General features: G+C 43.3%; 1 protein-coding gene across 1 annotated transcript in view; it reads right to left on the bottom strand.

Moving 5' to 3' along the window:
* LOC139274622 (mitogen-activated protein kinase kinase kinase kinase 4) overlaps positions 1-14,447 on the bottom strand; it is a 387,065-nt gene that overhangs the window by 96,436 nt on the left and 276,182 nt on the right. Inside the window, exons 8-9 of the mRNA XM_070891300.1 lie at positions 7,328-7,382; positions 6,522-6,600 (exon numbers count right to left, since the gene is read on the bottom strand). Coding sequence (XP_070747401.1) covers positions 6,522-6,600; positions 7,328-7,382 — 134 coding nt within the window. The remainder of the gene's footprint in view (positions 1-6,521; positions 6,601-7,327; positions 7,383-14,447) is intronic.

Genomic DNA, 14,447 nt, shown 5'->3' with positions numbered 1-14,447 from the left:
ATCGGGGGACAACTTGCCACTACCTGGAGTCCTACCTAGCAGGCCAGGCCAGGTCCAAGACCACCCCAACCTCTGTCGTCGAGCTACAGTACGCGGATGATGCCTGCGTCTGCGCACAGAGAGGCTGAACTCCAAGTCATGGTCAACGTATTTACTGAGGCGTACGAAAGCATGGACCTTACGCCAAATATCCATAAGGCAAAGGTCCTTCACCAACCTGTCCCCGCCGCACAGCACTGGCCCCCAGTCATCAAGATCCACGGCGCGGCCCTGGACAACGTGGACCATTTCCCATACCTTGGGAGCGCCTCTTTTCAACAAGAGCAGACATTGACAAAGAGATCCAACACCACCTCCAGTGCGCCAGTGCAGCCTTCAGCTGTCAGCCGTCTGAGGAAAAGTGCATTCCTCAAATTTGCCACCAAGCTCATAGTTGACAGAGCTGTGGTAATACCCGCCCTCCTGTATGGCTCTGAGACATGGACCATATATAGTAGACACCTCAAGTCACTGGAGAAATACCACCAATGATGTCTCTGCAAAATCCCCTGGGAAGACAAACCCACCAACGTTAGTGTCCTCGACCAGGCCAACATCCCCAACATTGAAACACTGACCACACTTGATCAGCTCCATTGGGCAGGCCACATTGTTCACATGCCAGACACGAGACTCCCAAAGAAAACTTTCTACTCGGAACTCATTCACGGCAAACGAGCCAAAGGTGGGCAGAGGAAAAGTTACAAAGACACCCTTCAAAGCCTCCCTGATAAAGTGCAACATCCCCACTGGCACCTGGGAGTTCCTGGCCAAAGACTGCCCTAAGTGGAGGAAGTGCATCCAGGAGCGCGCTGAGCACCTCGAGTCTCGTCGCCGAGAGCATGCAGAAATCAAGTGCAGGCAGCAGAAAGAGCATGCGGCAAAGCAGTCCCACCTACCCTTTCCCTCAATTACTCTGTCACACCTGTGACAGGGACTGTGGTCCTCGCACTGGACTGTTCAGCCACCTAAGGACTCATTTTTAGAGTGGAAGCAAGTCTTCCTCGATTCCGAGGGACTGCCTATGATGATGATGACCTAGCACAAAGGAAGATGGCTGTGGTTACTGGAGGTCAATCACCTCAGCCCTACAACATCACTGCAGGAGTTCCTCAGGGCAATGTTCTAGGCCCAACCATCTTCGGCTGCTTTATCACTGACCTACCCTCTATCATAAGGTCAGAAGTGAGGATACACACTGATGATTGCATAGTGTTCAGCTCCATTCACAAATCCTCAGATAATGAAGTAATTCGTGCTCGCATGCAGCAAGACCTGGACAACATTCAGGATTGGGCTGATAAGTGTAAGTCACATTCATGCCACACAAGTGCCAGGCAATGATTGTCTCCAACAAGAGAGAGTCTAACCATCTCCCCTTGCAATACAATAGCATTACCATTGTTGAATCCCCCACCATCAACATCCTGGTGGTCACCACTGACCAGAAACTTAAGTCAACCAGCCACATAAAAACTGTGGCTACAAGAGCAGGACAGAAGCTAGGTATTCTGTGCGAGTAGCTCACCTCCTGACTCCCCAAAGCTTTTCCACAATTCAGGACTGTGATGGAATGCTCGCCACTTGCGTGGTTGAGTCTAACTCCAACAACAGTCAAGAACTTCAACACCATCGAGGACAAAGCAGCCCACTTGATTGGCACCCAATCCACCACCTTAAACATTCACTCCCTCCACCACCGACGCACTGTAGCTGCAGTATGTACCATCTACAATATGCACTCCAGCAACTCGTCAAGGCTTTTTCAAGCTTCGCTAAGACAGCACCTCCCAAACCCACGACCTATATCACCTCAAAGGACAAAGGCAGCAGGCGCATGGCAACACTACCTGCAATTTCCCCTCCAAGCCAAACACCATTCTGACTTGGAAATATATCGCCGTTTCTTCGTCGTCGCTGGGTCAAAATCCTGGAACTCCTGCCCTAACAGCACTATGGGAGTACCTTCACCACACAGACTGCAGCAGTTCAAGAAGGTGGTTCACCACCACCTTCGTAAGGGCAAATAGGGATGGGCAATACATGCTGGCCTCATCAGCGACGCCCACATCCCGCAAATGAATAATAAAAATAAATTCTCCTTTACACATCCTCCAGATCTATCTTTTGTTTCTTTACTTGTCCCATTACCTTTTGCCTTGCACCATCATCCCTTTTGTCATTTAATCACTCCTGCCTGCTACCCAATCATACCTTTCCTTTTGTTCTTTCCTCTCCTCCAAACCCCTGTGTCCCCCCCACCAGCCATCCCGCCTTTCACTGTACTTGTTCAAAACCAGTTACATCTCTAACTTTTTCCAGTTTTGATGAAAGGTCATCAATCTGAAACCTTAACTTTTGTTTCTCTCCCCACAGTTGTTGCCTGATCTGCTGAGTAATTCCAGCATTTTCTGTTTTTATTAAAGATTAGAGAAGCTTCATATCTACAGTTTGGAGAAAAGGTTAAGTATACAGAACATTAAATGGCATGGATACAGTGAAACCAGAATATTACTTCAAGATCAGCAAGACATTAGGACGTAAATTAAAAGATATTCTATTGCAACAAAATTCTCTACACCAAGTATAATAAACATTTAGAACTAACTGCCCCGTAATGTCGTAGGGTCAATGGCATTAGAATAGTTCAAAATGCAGTTGAATGTAAGGTTAGGTGAGGTAGAATACTAGAAGGACGAGAAGAATGGATGAATAAGCCTTGTCCGATCCTTGACTTTTTCTTGTATTCTCGAAACAGGTCAGTTCTGCCAACGAGTGGAATGCATCATATTAATTAATTAATCTCTGTCTGGCTTGAAAAGCCCATGGGGGTGAAATTGCCCTGCTTCCCACTTCTGGGGCTAGGATTTTAGCGCTTAGCATGGAAGTCCCGCTCCCGCCGCGGAATTGCCCTTACCGCCCCTCAAAGGAAGTGGAGCGCAGTCACGCATGCCCCACTTCCTTTGGGGGCGGTACTGGGGCACTGAAGGAAGCACTACGCTGATGGTCCATGTAGCAATAACGAGCTTCAACGCCCCTCCCCTTCGATTAAAGGGGAGGGCTGGTCCGCACTCTGCAAGGCCTCTGATGGTCGCCACTAGGCTACCAAGGCAGCGTGCGACCGTGCCAGCAGTCCGGCACCCAAAACGGAATGCCAGGCTGGATGATGGCAGCCTGGACCATGCTAGGGCCGACATCGTTGAGCTGACCAGAGAGTCAGCCGGCAAAAAAAGATGGCGGCCTGGAGTGCTGGCGCCCTCCCCTTTAAGGAGTACCCGGAGAGTGGATCTCTGCCATCTTCGCAACTGCGAAGCTGGTGTTGACATCCACTCGCGCCAGCCTTGTGGGATATTAAGGAGTCACCGCGCACGGCGAGCGTGGTGGCCCAGGGCGCTAACCACGGTGTTGCCATGGTAACGCTTCCGCAAACTCCCGGGACACGGTATCGCTCCCCTCCCCTGGGAGAAAAGCTCCCCCGCCACCCGGAGGCACTAACAGGGCTATAAAAGGGGGCAATTTTTCCCTATATTTTTTTTTAAGATTTGAATTGCGTGACCAGTTTGAAGACTCACTTAAAGTGAGTGGAGATGGATCTGAACCTGCACTGCCAGAAAGGGAAAATTTCTAGTGATGCTGCTACCAAAGTTTCATAATTTGAAGTCAAACAAAAAGACCCAGCACTATTTCAAAGCAACAGCTGCAACAAATTATAATCATAATTAGTTCAAGTTTCAAACCCCTTCATTGTAAAAAAAGGAGCAGGAATGTCACCAGTTCTTTTGACGACTTTTATATCCAGTTATTTACCAATTAAAGCAATAATCAGCTTGATCAGCACCACTGGGCAGGCCACATTGTACACATGCCAGACACAAGACTCCCAAAGCAAGCGCTCTACTCGGAACTCCTTCACAGCAAGCGAGCCAAAGGTGGGCAGAGGAAACATTACAAGGGCACCCTCAAAGCCTCCCTGATAAAGTGCAACATCCCCACCAACACCTTGGAGTCCCTGGCCAAAGACCGCCCTAAGTGGAGGAACTGCATCTGGGAGGGCACTGAGCACCTCAAGTCTCATCGCCGAGAGCATGCAGAAATCAAGTGCAGGCAGCGGAATGAGCATGCGGCAAACCTGTCCCACCCACCCCTTCCCTCAACGACTATCTGTCCCACCTGTGACAGGGACTGTGGTTCTCGTATTGGATTGTTCAGCCACCTAAGGACTCATTTTTAGAGTGGAAGCAATCTTCCTCGATTCCAAGGGACTGCCTATGATGATGATGAAAGCAATAATCAATGAGGAAATGTATTTTATTATTTCTTTCCAGCAGTAATAAATCAAAACAAGGGTATTTCAATGTACCCCGATAAATAGGCACCAGAGTTAATCAAATGTATGCCTGGATAAACTTCCAGTATACAGGCACAAGGGTAATCTACATTTCTGTCAATGAAAGGGGGTGGAAAAAAATAGATTTCGTTCAGGTCTTTTAAAGAGTGTGAAGGTTAGGCATGATGTACAGGGGCAGCGTCGAAAATCTGGAGTTCCGATATCCGGACTGATCGGTGGCAGGATCGCCCAGCATCCGTAAAATGTTCTGGAATCCGCACCTGCCGACCCTGCCGACTTTGGGGCCCCGTCGCTTCCCGACCTCGGGCCTCGCCTCACTGCCGCTCACCTCGTCCCGGCTGCCCTTACCTTGGGGCCTCGGCGGGGCCCGCCCAAACAGCTCCTCCTCGGCGGGGGACCCCATCTCTCTCCTGACATTCCAAAATCCAGAAATACCCGAACCTGGGCTCGGTTGTTTCCGGATTCGTGACTTCAGAAAGACGATCAAAAGTCCGGAAAAGCCCAGAATCCAGAACAGCCTCGGTCCCGAGGGTTCCGGATACTCGACATTGCACCTATATCACCGTATAACACTTCCAAAAGGAGCAGTGCCCTAATAATTTTTTTCTGAGCTGTGTGACTGGCCTACCCAAAGATACACAGCAGAAACAAATATACCATCATTCATTCTGTACTATGCCTAATTCTCACAACATATCTCCAAGAGGGAGGGCCAGCCTGTTCATACTCCAAGGCAGAAGGAAAGGGCCGTCAAACAACACATCCTTAGCCTTCAACTTCAAGAAAAGCTTTGCAAGTGTCTTGCAAGACCAATGATTTGAAGTCGCCGTTGTATCAACTACTTGATTAACAATGGTGTCAACAATCAGTTCACATTCTTTAGGGGGTCGTAGGGTGAAAGCGATAATATTCACTCCTTATAGCATGCGCCCTGTACTCTAAAAATGTAATGAATCCACTTCAAACATGGGTGCAGCCTCACATGTCCAGAGAGAGAATGTCTCGGACTCTAGGGAAAGCTTCTTGAATTGAAAAATAAACTAGTATGACCTGTGTGTTGAAAATAATCCCACTGGTCCGCATAACAAACCAGTCCAATAAGTCTACTTAATTTTAGCGTGGTTAGAAGGAAAGTGAATGGTGGTACAGGGAATGATATTCCTTTGGCTGTTCTGGAACTGGAACACAAAGAGACTCCTACAAAGGATATGCTTTAGGATACCGAATAAAATTATCCTTTGACATGGAGATAAAGTGCACCCTGGAAATTCACTGTAGTTCTGATTTTGCTTGAACTTGGTACGAGTTCAATTCTGAAGAGGTTTATCATTTCATTACTCCCCTCATCAATGGTATAGCAATCATAGTGGAGAACAAATCTGAAGCATTATCCAAATGATTACACATAATCTATAAAGACAATCATCTGATTTTAATGATGTTGCCACCGTAAATGTTACTGACTTCCAATTTAAATCTGAATTCTGTGGTTGACATTAAATATCAATGTGTAGCATGTGGAACATTTTCTTTCAACACAATCTTCTTTCATGAAGTAAATAATATTTTTCGTGAAAGTCTTTGTGAAAGGTAAATTTATCAAGCCAAGTTTCAACTTATTCTGTATTTTAGGTATACCCACAACTTTCCAGTATTAAAAAGCAATCTCAATAAAAAATTTGATTCATAAGTATGCAAAACTGCTAAGAATAGAACTGTACATTTAAAATGATTTTGCAGTTAGGGAAGTACTAATCAATTTGAAATCAAAACACAGGAATTTGAAGACCCTGACACATAGGGTTCAAAACAGAGTGGGGCAAAAAAGAGGAAGAAAGACCACTAGATTGTAAAGGAAAAAACATTAACTGAGCACCAAAAATTAAACAGCTGTTGTGTAAATGTAATTTAAGTTGTTTTAATTAAAGCTGCACTGCTCATGAATTAATCAAGCCATTGTTTTGCACTAATGTTGTGCTGATCTCTCTCTCATTCACGGCACACTTTCATCTGCACTTTGAAAATGCAATTTGACCAACATAATGAGAAATTATCATTAGATGCTGAAAAACGAAAGCACTGAATGAAGCAATTAAATTGCTCAAACTTTGCCAACTGACACAAATGTACTAACCATTTCTTAGACTTCAGTCGTGGGGGTGGATTCCTGGGAATGAGGAAGAGTGCTCTCATTGGATGCATGTCACAGAGGGCTAAAAATAGAAATATACAAGAACAGTTGCCTGAACTATAATACTCCAAACAAACATAAATTCATGATTTATTTTATGAAATTTAAATTATTCGAGGTTCATCTGCCAATTATTCCACCCCCTCTTCTTTCCTCTGAACTCCTATGCAAGTCAAATGGAAGCACAAATTTAGCAAAAAAATTATAATGAGACTGTATCTTTCCTTAGGGCAACAATCCCTTTTTGATTTATTTTCTTAACATCTCACAAATTATATCTTCTTAGACCACCACTGAATGTATTCAAACCAAGTGTGTCACTCAACGTTCTTCCATTTCATATCTTTGATATAACATCAAGTTAAGGGATGTTGGTGCTGGGAATGGAACACACTTCCATTTTGTGCACTTAAGATCAACATCTGGTACTCCTAGGTCAGTTGCAGAGCTCAAAGAGACAGCTAAGGTCGCCGCCACTCTCCAACAACGTGCCTTAACTGCAATCTTTCGGGATCATCTTCTGTCCTACTCTGGCATCAGTTCTCCCATTCACAGCTGATTCATGGCAAATCATAAGTAGTTTAGTGAGGCTCCCCAAACTCACGTAATTTAGGACTCTCAGCCAAAGAGCAAAACTTCATCCCACCAGGCTGACTGGATTTAAACTTTGGTCTCTCAGATAAAATCGCAGCATTTTATCTCACAGTCCCCCATTTAACATGTCTTACACATTTTATGATAATACTTACGAGGTGCTCCTTCTGCCATTTCTATAGCTGTGATCCCCAATGACCATAAGTCGCTCTACAAGAAAACAAGATATCAGCATTCCATTCAGCTTTTAATTCTGGAGTCATGGTATGACTACACAAAATGATTCCATTCTGCTGTACATAAAATTATTAATGCCCAAGTAAAATTGTAAATACAAATATAAATCAGAAGTATATATTAATTGCATGCATACACAGAATGCCACAGATGTTAAGCACAGAGGGGGTACTGCACCAAAATTTACTAACAATTTTGCGATGCATACAACCTATAGAATCTTATATTGGCCTAGTTACTGGAGAAACCCATAGCCATTTTCCTAACTAGTGTACAAGAAATATTAACCATCAAGGTCCTAACCAGAAACTCCTTTATGACTGAGCAGTACTAGGGGGTGCGATTTTATTAGTGACATTAGAAAAAACTACTAAAACAAAATGCACCAGAAGAATACAAAACAAAGAGGTTAAGTCATGTGAAGAGTGCTGCGCCCCAGTTTCTGTGCTGGGATCTCTCTTGCTTTCGATTTACTTCAATGATTTGAACATAGGCACAAGAGGAATGGTAGCAAAATCTATGGATACCATCAAATTAGAAGTATGGCAAATTGTGGGGAAGAATGCAGGAGGACATAAATAGGTTAGTGGAATGGGAAAATAGCTGAGATGATAGAAGATGCAGTTTAATGCAGAGACATATGAAACAGCACTTTATGAAAATATTATGTTGAATTTGAACAAAAAAATAATTAGGCCACAGTTGAGGGTACTGCACACAGTTCTGGGCACCCCATTATAAGGAAGATACTAGTCATGGAAAGGGTATTATGAAAATTCAGTAGAATTATACCAGAAATGAGAGGATATCGTTATTAAGAAAGGCTTGGAAGATTGTTTTATTTCCCCACTGAACAGAGGAAGGTTAAGGATTTGATGAGGGTAAATAGCAAAAGATTGTTTCCACTGATTGGCAAATCCATAATGGGGCATAAAGTTAGGATCATCATCGGAGGAATGAGGAAATAACGAAGATTTTTTTTTCCACAACGAGGGTTATTAGACAATGGAATGCGTTACCACAAGTAGCTATTGAAGCAGAGACTACAAGATGCTTTTTGAAGGGAATTGAATAAATATCTGAGCATTAAGAAAATATAAGAGCATACAGGGAAAGAGCAGGGAAATGGGAATAAAGTGGACAGCTCCAGTTGAAGAGCTAGCATCAGCACATGCTTGGATTGGCTGAATGGCTGTCTTTAGTGCTATAACTTCTCGGATAGATCACACTGTTTCTATTTGAAGATTGCCCTGAGAGCTGGTGTGGAGAAGTTATTGTGCCTGAAAGTGCAAAGGAGATAAATTAACAGAGTTGAAATGATGAGTTCAGAAATAACCCAAGTTAATAACTGAACTCAGATATCAATTCAACTCTCTTATGTTTTTAAACACAATAGGGAACAGAAAACTACAGGAAGTACACCTCAGCATTCTGTATCATTTCAGAAAAATCAATGTGATGCTATTTTCCCATTTTCCCCTGGCCTTTTCTCTTTTGTGCCCTCTATTCTTTTGTGGGAAACCATATAAATATAGTTACCGCTAAATCACACATGGAACTATGAACAGAATTAACATTTTCCATCATTAAAAATGGTAGCTGCAATAAAATTGTACAGTATATTTTCAAATAGTATAAAAGAAATGTACATACCCACAATTCACAACATTTTGGTAAACTAATAAAAAGCAATCATATTAATTTGGTGTGGATTTTTTTCTGGTGTTATTACAAGGGTAAAAAGCAAACTATCACCACAAACGCTTTAAAAACAAGTTAAAATAATTTTAAAATTATAATTTGGATTTGAAATCAATGAAGTGAAGCCCAAATGGAAAACTAGAAAAGCTTCAATGAAATGGATTACTCTAACCATAGTGAAGTTTGCAAATTACTTGGGCTAGAATGTGCACTGTTTCACCGCCCAATTTCTCGGCGGAATTGGCAGTTTTGGGCGAGAGCCGATTCGACGAAAAATAACCCAACTGAGGCACGCCGGCGGTTTCGAAGTACCGCTGGGGAGCAGATCGCTGGCGTGCAACGTCCACAGATCGTCCTGGCGCGATCTTCGGCTGAGCAGGGACCCGCTCAGTATAAAAAAAAAATTTATACTTACTCAGGTAAGTATAAAAAAAAATTTAAACTGCCCACGAGGATCAGCAGAGCTGGGTGGTAGGTAATTGGTCTGCAAGAAAAAGGTAAGTGATTGGTTTTTTACTATTTATTTTCGAAATCTGTTGGGGTGATTTAATTTTAGTGTGTTGGGAATGTTTTTTTGATTTTTTAGTTAGATTTTTTGAAAAATTATTTTTATTCTTTTTCTCATGTTAGGCCCAACCTTGGGGTAAATTTTTATAGATTTTTTAATTTATCGCCCATTTTCTTTAGGCACCGCCCAATCGAGCCAAAATTGCACTTTTTCGCCCAAATTGGAGATGCAATGTCCATATTTTTCGCAAGGCGCTAATCTTACATAGAAACATAGAAAATAGGTGCAGGAGTAGGCCATTCGGCCCTTCTAGCCTGCACCGCCATTCAATGAGTTCATGGCTGAATATGCAACTTTAGTACCCCATTCCTGCTTTCTCGCCATACCCCTTGATCCCCCGAGTAGTAAGGACTTCATCTAACTCCTTTTTGAATATATTTAGTGAATTGGCCTCAACAACTTTCTGTGGTAGAGAATTCCACAGGTTCACCACTCTCTGGGTGAAGAAGTTTCTCCTCATCTCGGTGCTAAATGGCTTACCCCTTATCTTTAGACTGTGACCCCTGGTTCTGGACTTACCCAACATTGGGAACATTATTCCTGCATCTAACCTGTCTGAACCCATCAGAATTTTAAACGTTTCTATGAGGTCCCCTCTCATTCTTCTGAACTCCAGTGAATACAAGCCCAGTTTGATCCAGTCTTTCTTGATAGGTCAGTCCCGCCATCCCGGGAATCAGTCTGGTGAACCTTCTCTGCACTCCCTCAATAGCAAGAATGTCCTTCCTCAAGTTAGGAGACCAAAACTGTACACAATACTCCAGGTATGGCCTCACCAAGGCCCTGGTCAACTGTAGCAACACCTCCCCTGCCCCTGTACTCAAATCCCCTCGCTATGAAGGCCAACATGCCATTTGCTTTCTTAACCGCCTGCTGTACCTGCATGCCAACCTTCAATGACTGATGTACAAAGACTCCCAGGTCTCGTTGCACCTCCCCTTTTCCTAATCTGTCACCATTCAGATAATAGTCTGTCTCTCTGTTTTTACCACCAAAGTGGATAACCTCACATTTATCCACATTATACTTCATCTGCCATGCATTTGCCCACTCACCTAACCAGCCCTAATCTTCCCAGCCCTAGTGGTTTTTTGGGCGGCAATCAGGCACTGGCGAGCTTTGGGGAAATTCTAGTCCTTAATCTTTATGGTTCCAGGGTTAAGTATGAATTGTTTATGTAAAATGTATCTCCTGTTGCAATACCAAGTCACCGGAATACAGCATCTCCTTTGATAGCACTGTTGTAGTCTGTGGAATTTTGATATGCACATACAGCACTAGTGAAGAGTTTTTAACCAAGAAAAACACCAAAAAAGACATGGTATCAATCTAGTCAAGGTGTCTGATTTTCTCCTAAATGTGAATCTAAGCGGTATAAACAATTCATGCATTCACTAACAGGTTAGGTAGTCAGTTAGGTCCAATTGTAGTTAAAGAACTGAAATAAATCATGATCTTTTTGAATGGCAGAGCAGGCTCGAGGGGCTAGATGGCCTACTCCTGTTCCTAATTCTTATGTTCTTATTGTGGTATTTATTTTCATTTAATATTAAATCAGACTTCATAGATCAGTCACAGTTGCTAGTTGTGTTGTGATTTATTGTTTGTTGTATACTGCCGATAAAGACTGTGGGAACAGGTGCTGTGGTGCCCGGGGCAGGCTGACAGAGAACCTCGGTTTTACTAAGGCTGATGGTTAGGCCAAACAATTCTGTTGCCTCAGCAAATTTGCTGAGTATGAATTGTAGGTCACTCTCCTTGTGTGCCATAAGGGCGCAGTCGTCAGCAAAGAGTGCCTCTAGGATGAGTCGTTTCCGTACTTTGGTCTTTGCAGCAAGGCGGCGGAGGTCGAACAGTGAACCATCTAATCGATATTTCAGGTAGACCCCAAACTCCAAGTCTTTTATGGCATAGTTCAAGACGCAGGTAAAGAATAGGTTGAACAGAACTGGAGCGAGTACACAAACTTGTTTCACTCCATTTGAGATGGTAAATGGGCCGTGGTTGTGCCCTCTGAGCACTTCACCTGTCATGTTGTCATGAAACAGCTCGATGATGTGGACAAACTTCCTTGGGCACCCAAGTTTCGTCAAGAATGACCACAGTGCTGCTCTGTTGACAGTATCAAAGGCCTTGGTGAGGTCAATAAATACAGCGTACAGGTCCATGTTTTGCTCAATGCACTTCACCAGCCTGAGAGCCAATCTGTTTTAATAATTAACCACTAACAGTATTTAAATCCACAATTAATTATTGTCTTTCGCCATTCAGAAATTAATATAGTTAAACCCAATATTGTAAAACTTTTAGAATTGCTATGCAATTAGCATGCCATCTGTTTCAACTAAACTTTAGGGGAACAGATTCATCACAATTAAGTTCTTCTCTCCGTCAATCTCAAGTGAAAAATGACTCAACTGCTTGAACTTCCTTCCTGCACAACACCTCGAATCTTAAAACAATTCTTCCACTAGAAATTGAATCACACAGATGTTCATTTGAATTTTAAAAAAATATTGGGCGGGGGATGGGGGGAAATCTTTTGCAAAAACGATGCAGGGAGAACTACAGATTTGGGCCCCGGTGTAACCTCAATAAAAGGATCAGGGCTATGACTTCACCAGCCTGAGAGCCAATCTGGTGACAGCAAGCTTCTGGGTCAGTGCTTTGCATGTAAACTGCTTTCCTGGGTAAGGTGCTTCTGGAAGAGCTCTCAAGCCATTTTGAAGTCACAACCCATGTCATCATATCATCATCATAGGCAATCCTTCAAAGTGAGGATGACTTGCTTCCGCCAAAAAGGGATGAATTCACAGGTGTTTTAATGAAGGACCTAATATTCCAGATCCCGAACTACATCGTGAAGGGTGGAAGATGCCTGTGCTTGGATTTTTTTTAAACTTGTGGTGGCTGTTGCACACCAGCCACCACACGGGCTTAACAGAGCTAAGTCTTGGTCCAGTGGCAAGGATTAACCAAGACGACTGGAGACCAGCTCTACTGCACGGATCGAGCGCGCACACATATTGCAGTGTGGGCTGGCCCGTGCTGCCCCTGGGCCCTCGCCTCTTCGAGGCCACAGACTCACGCCTCTCCTGGGCCCCGGTCACTTCCTTCTACAAACGCTTGCCGCCCCTTCTGCTGTGCCTGCCTGCACTGCAATCAGCGACCCGACTTCGCAGCCGTCGCCCTCCTGCAGTGGTATGCCACCGCCGCACGCTGCTCCCTCTGATGGAACGTATCCATTGGAAGGTACAATCCATGTACCTTTCAATGGATAGGTTCTCATGTCAGTGATGTCACTAACAGAGGAATATTTGGCTGTCTACTGATTAACAAATTAATGACGTTTTAAAAAGTTAAAAATGTAAAATACTTTTAACAGAAAGTTGTCTTCCTCAATTTACTTTCCCCATTGATAAATAAGGTTCTCAAAATAACACCAATCAGAATATCTGCTGCAATTGCCTGGCTGATAATCTTAAGAGGTGCACGTGGGCATTGAAAGAATGAATTAAGTAGCATTTATGGCCTAAGCTCTTCACAACCAATTAATTACTTTTGAAGTGCAGTCACTTTTGTAGACAAACATGGCAGTTGATTTGTGCACAACAAAGTCCCATAACAATTACATATGAATGACCAATTAACCTCTTAATAGGAGTGACCAGGATACCAAGAAGGACTGCCCTACTTCGAAAAATGTCATATAATCTTTTACATCCACTTGAACAGGCAGACAGTGCCTCAGGTTAACATCTCATCCAAACGAGAGCACCTTTTCCAATGCAACATTCCCTCAATACTGCACTGAAGTGTTAGCCTAGATCATAAAAACATAAGAAATAGGAGCAGGAGTAAGCCATTTGGCCCCTCAAGCCTACTCCGCCATTCAATAAGATCATGGCTAATCTGATCTTGGCCTCAACTCCACTTCCCTGCCTGCTCCCCATAACCCTAGACTCCCTTATCATTCAAATCTGTCTATTTCCACCTTAGTTATATTCAATGACCTAGCCTCTATAATTCTCTGGGGTAGAGAATTCCAAAGATTCACGACCCTGAGAAGAAAAAATTCCTCCTCATTTCCGTTTTAAATGGGCAACATCGTATTCTGAAACTATGCTTCCCCTCACCCTGCAGTTCTAAATTCCCCCACGAGGGGAAACATCTTCTCTGCATCTACCCTGTCAAGCCCCCTCAGAATCTTATACATTTCAATAAGATTTCCTCTCAATCTTCTAAACTCCAATGAGTATTGACCCAACCTGCTCATCCTTTCTTCAGAAGACAACCCCACCATCTCAGGAATCAACCTTGTGAACCTTCTCTGAACTGCCTCCAATGCAAGTATATCAATCCTTAAATAAGGAGACCAATACTGTCTGCAGTACTCCAGGTGTGGTCTCACCAATGCCCTGTACAGTTGCAGCAGGACTTCCCTACTTGTATACTCCATCTCCCTTGCAATAAAGACCAACATTTCATTTGCCTTCCGAATTACTTGCTGTACCAGCATGCTAACTTTTTGTGTTTCATGTACAAGGACCCCAGATCCTTCTGTATCTCAGCATTTTGTAATCTCTCCCCATTTAAATAATAATTTGCTTTTTTATTTTTCCTACCAAAGTGGATAACCTCACATTTTCCCACATTAGACTCCATCTGCCAATTTTTTGCCCACTCACTTAGCCTATCTATATCCCTTTGCAGATTATTTGCATCTTCCACACAACTTGCTTTCCCACCTATCTTTGAATCAGCAAATT

This window comes from Pristiophorus japonicus, chromosome 10 (genome assembly GCF_044704955.1).
Source record: "Pristiophorus japonicus isolate sPriJap1 chromosome 10, sPriJap1.hap1, whole genome shotgun sequence".
Lineage (NCBI taxonomy): Eukaryota > Metazoa > Chordata > Chondrichthyes > Pristiophoridae > Pristiophorus > Pristiophorus japonicus.
The sequence above is the reverse complement of the archived record's forward strand: the minus strand, read 5'-3'. Positions and strand labels throughout refer to the sequence as shown.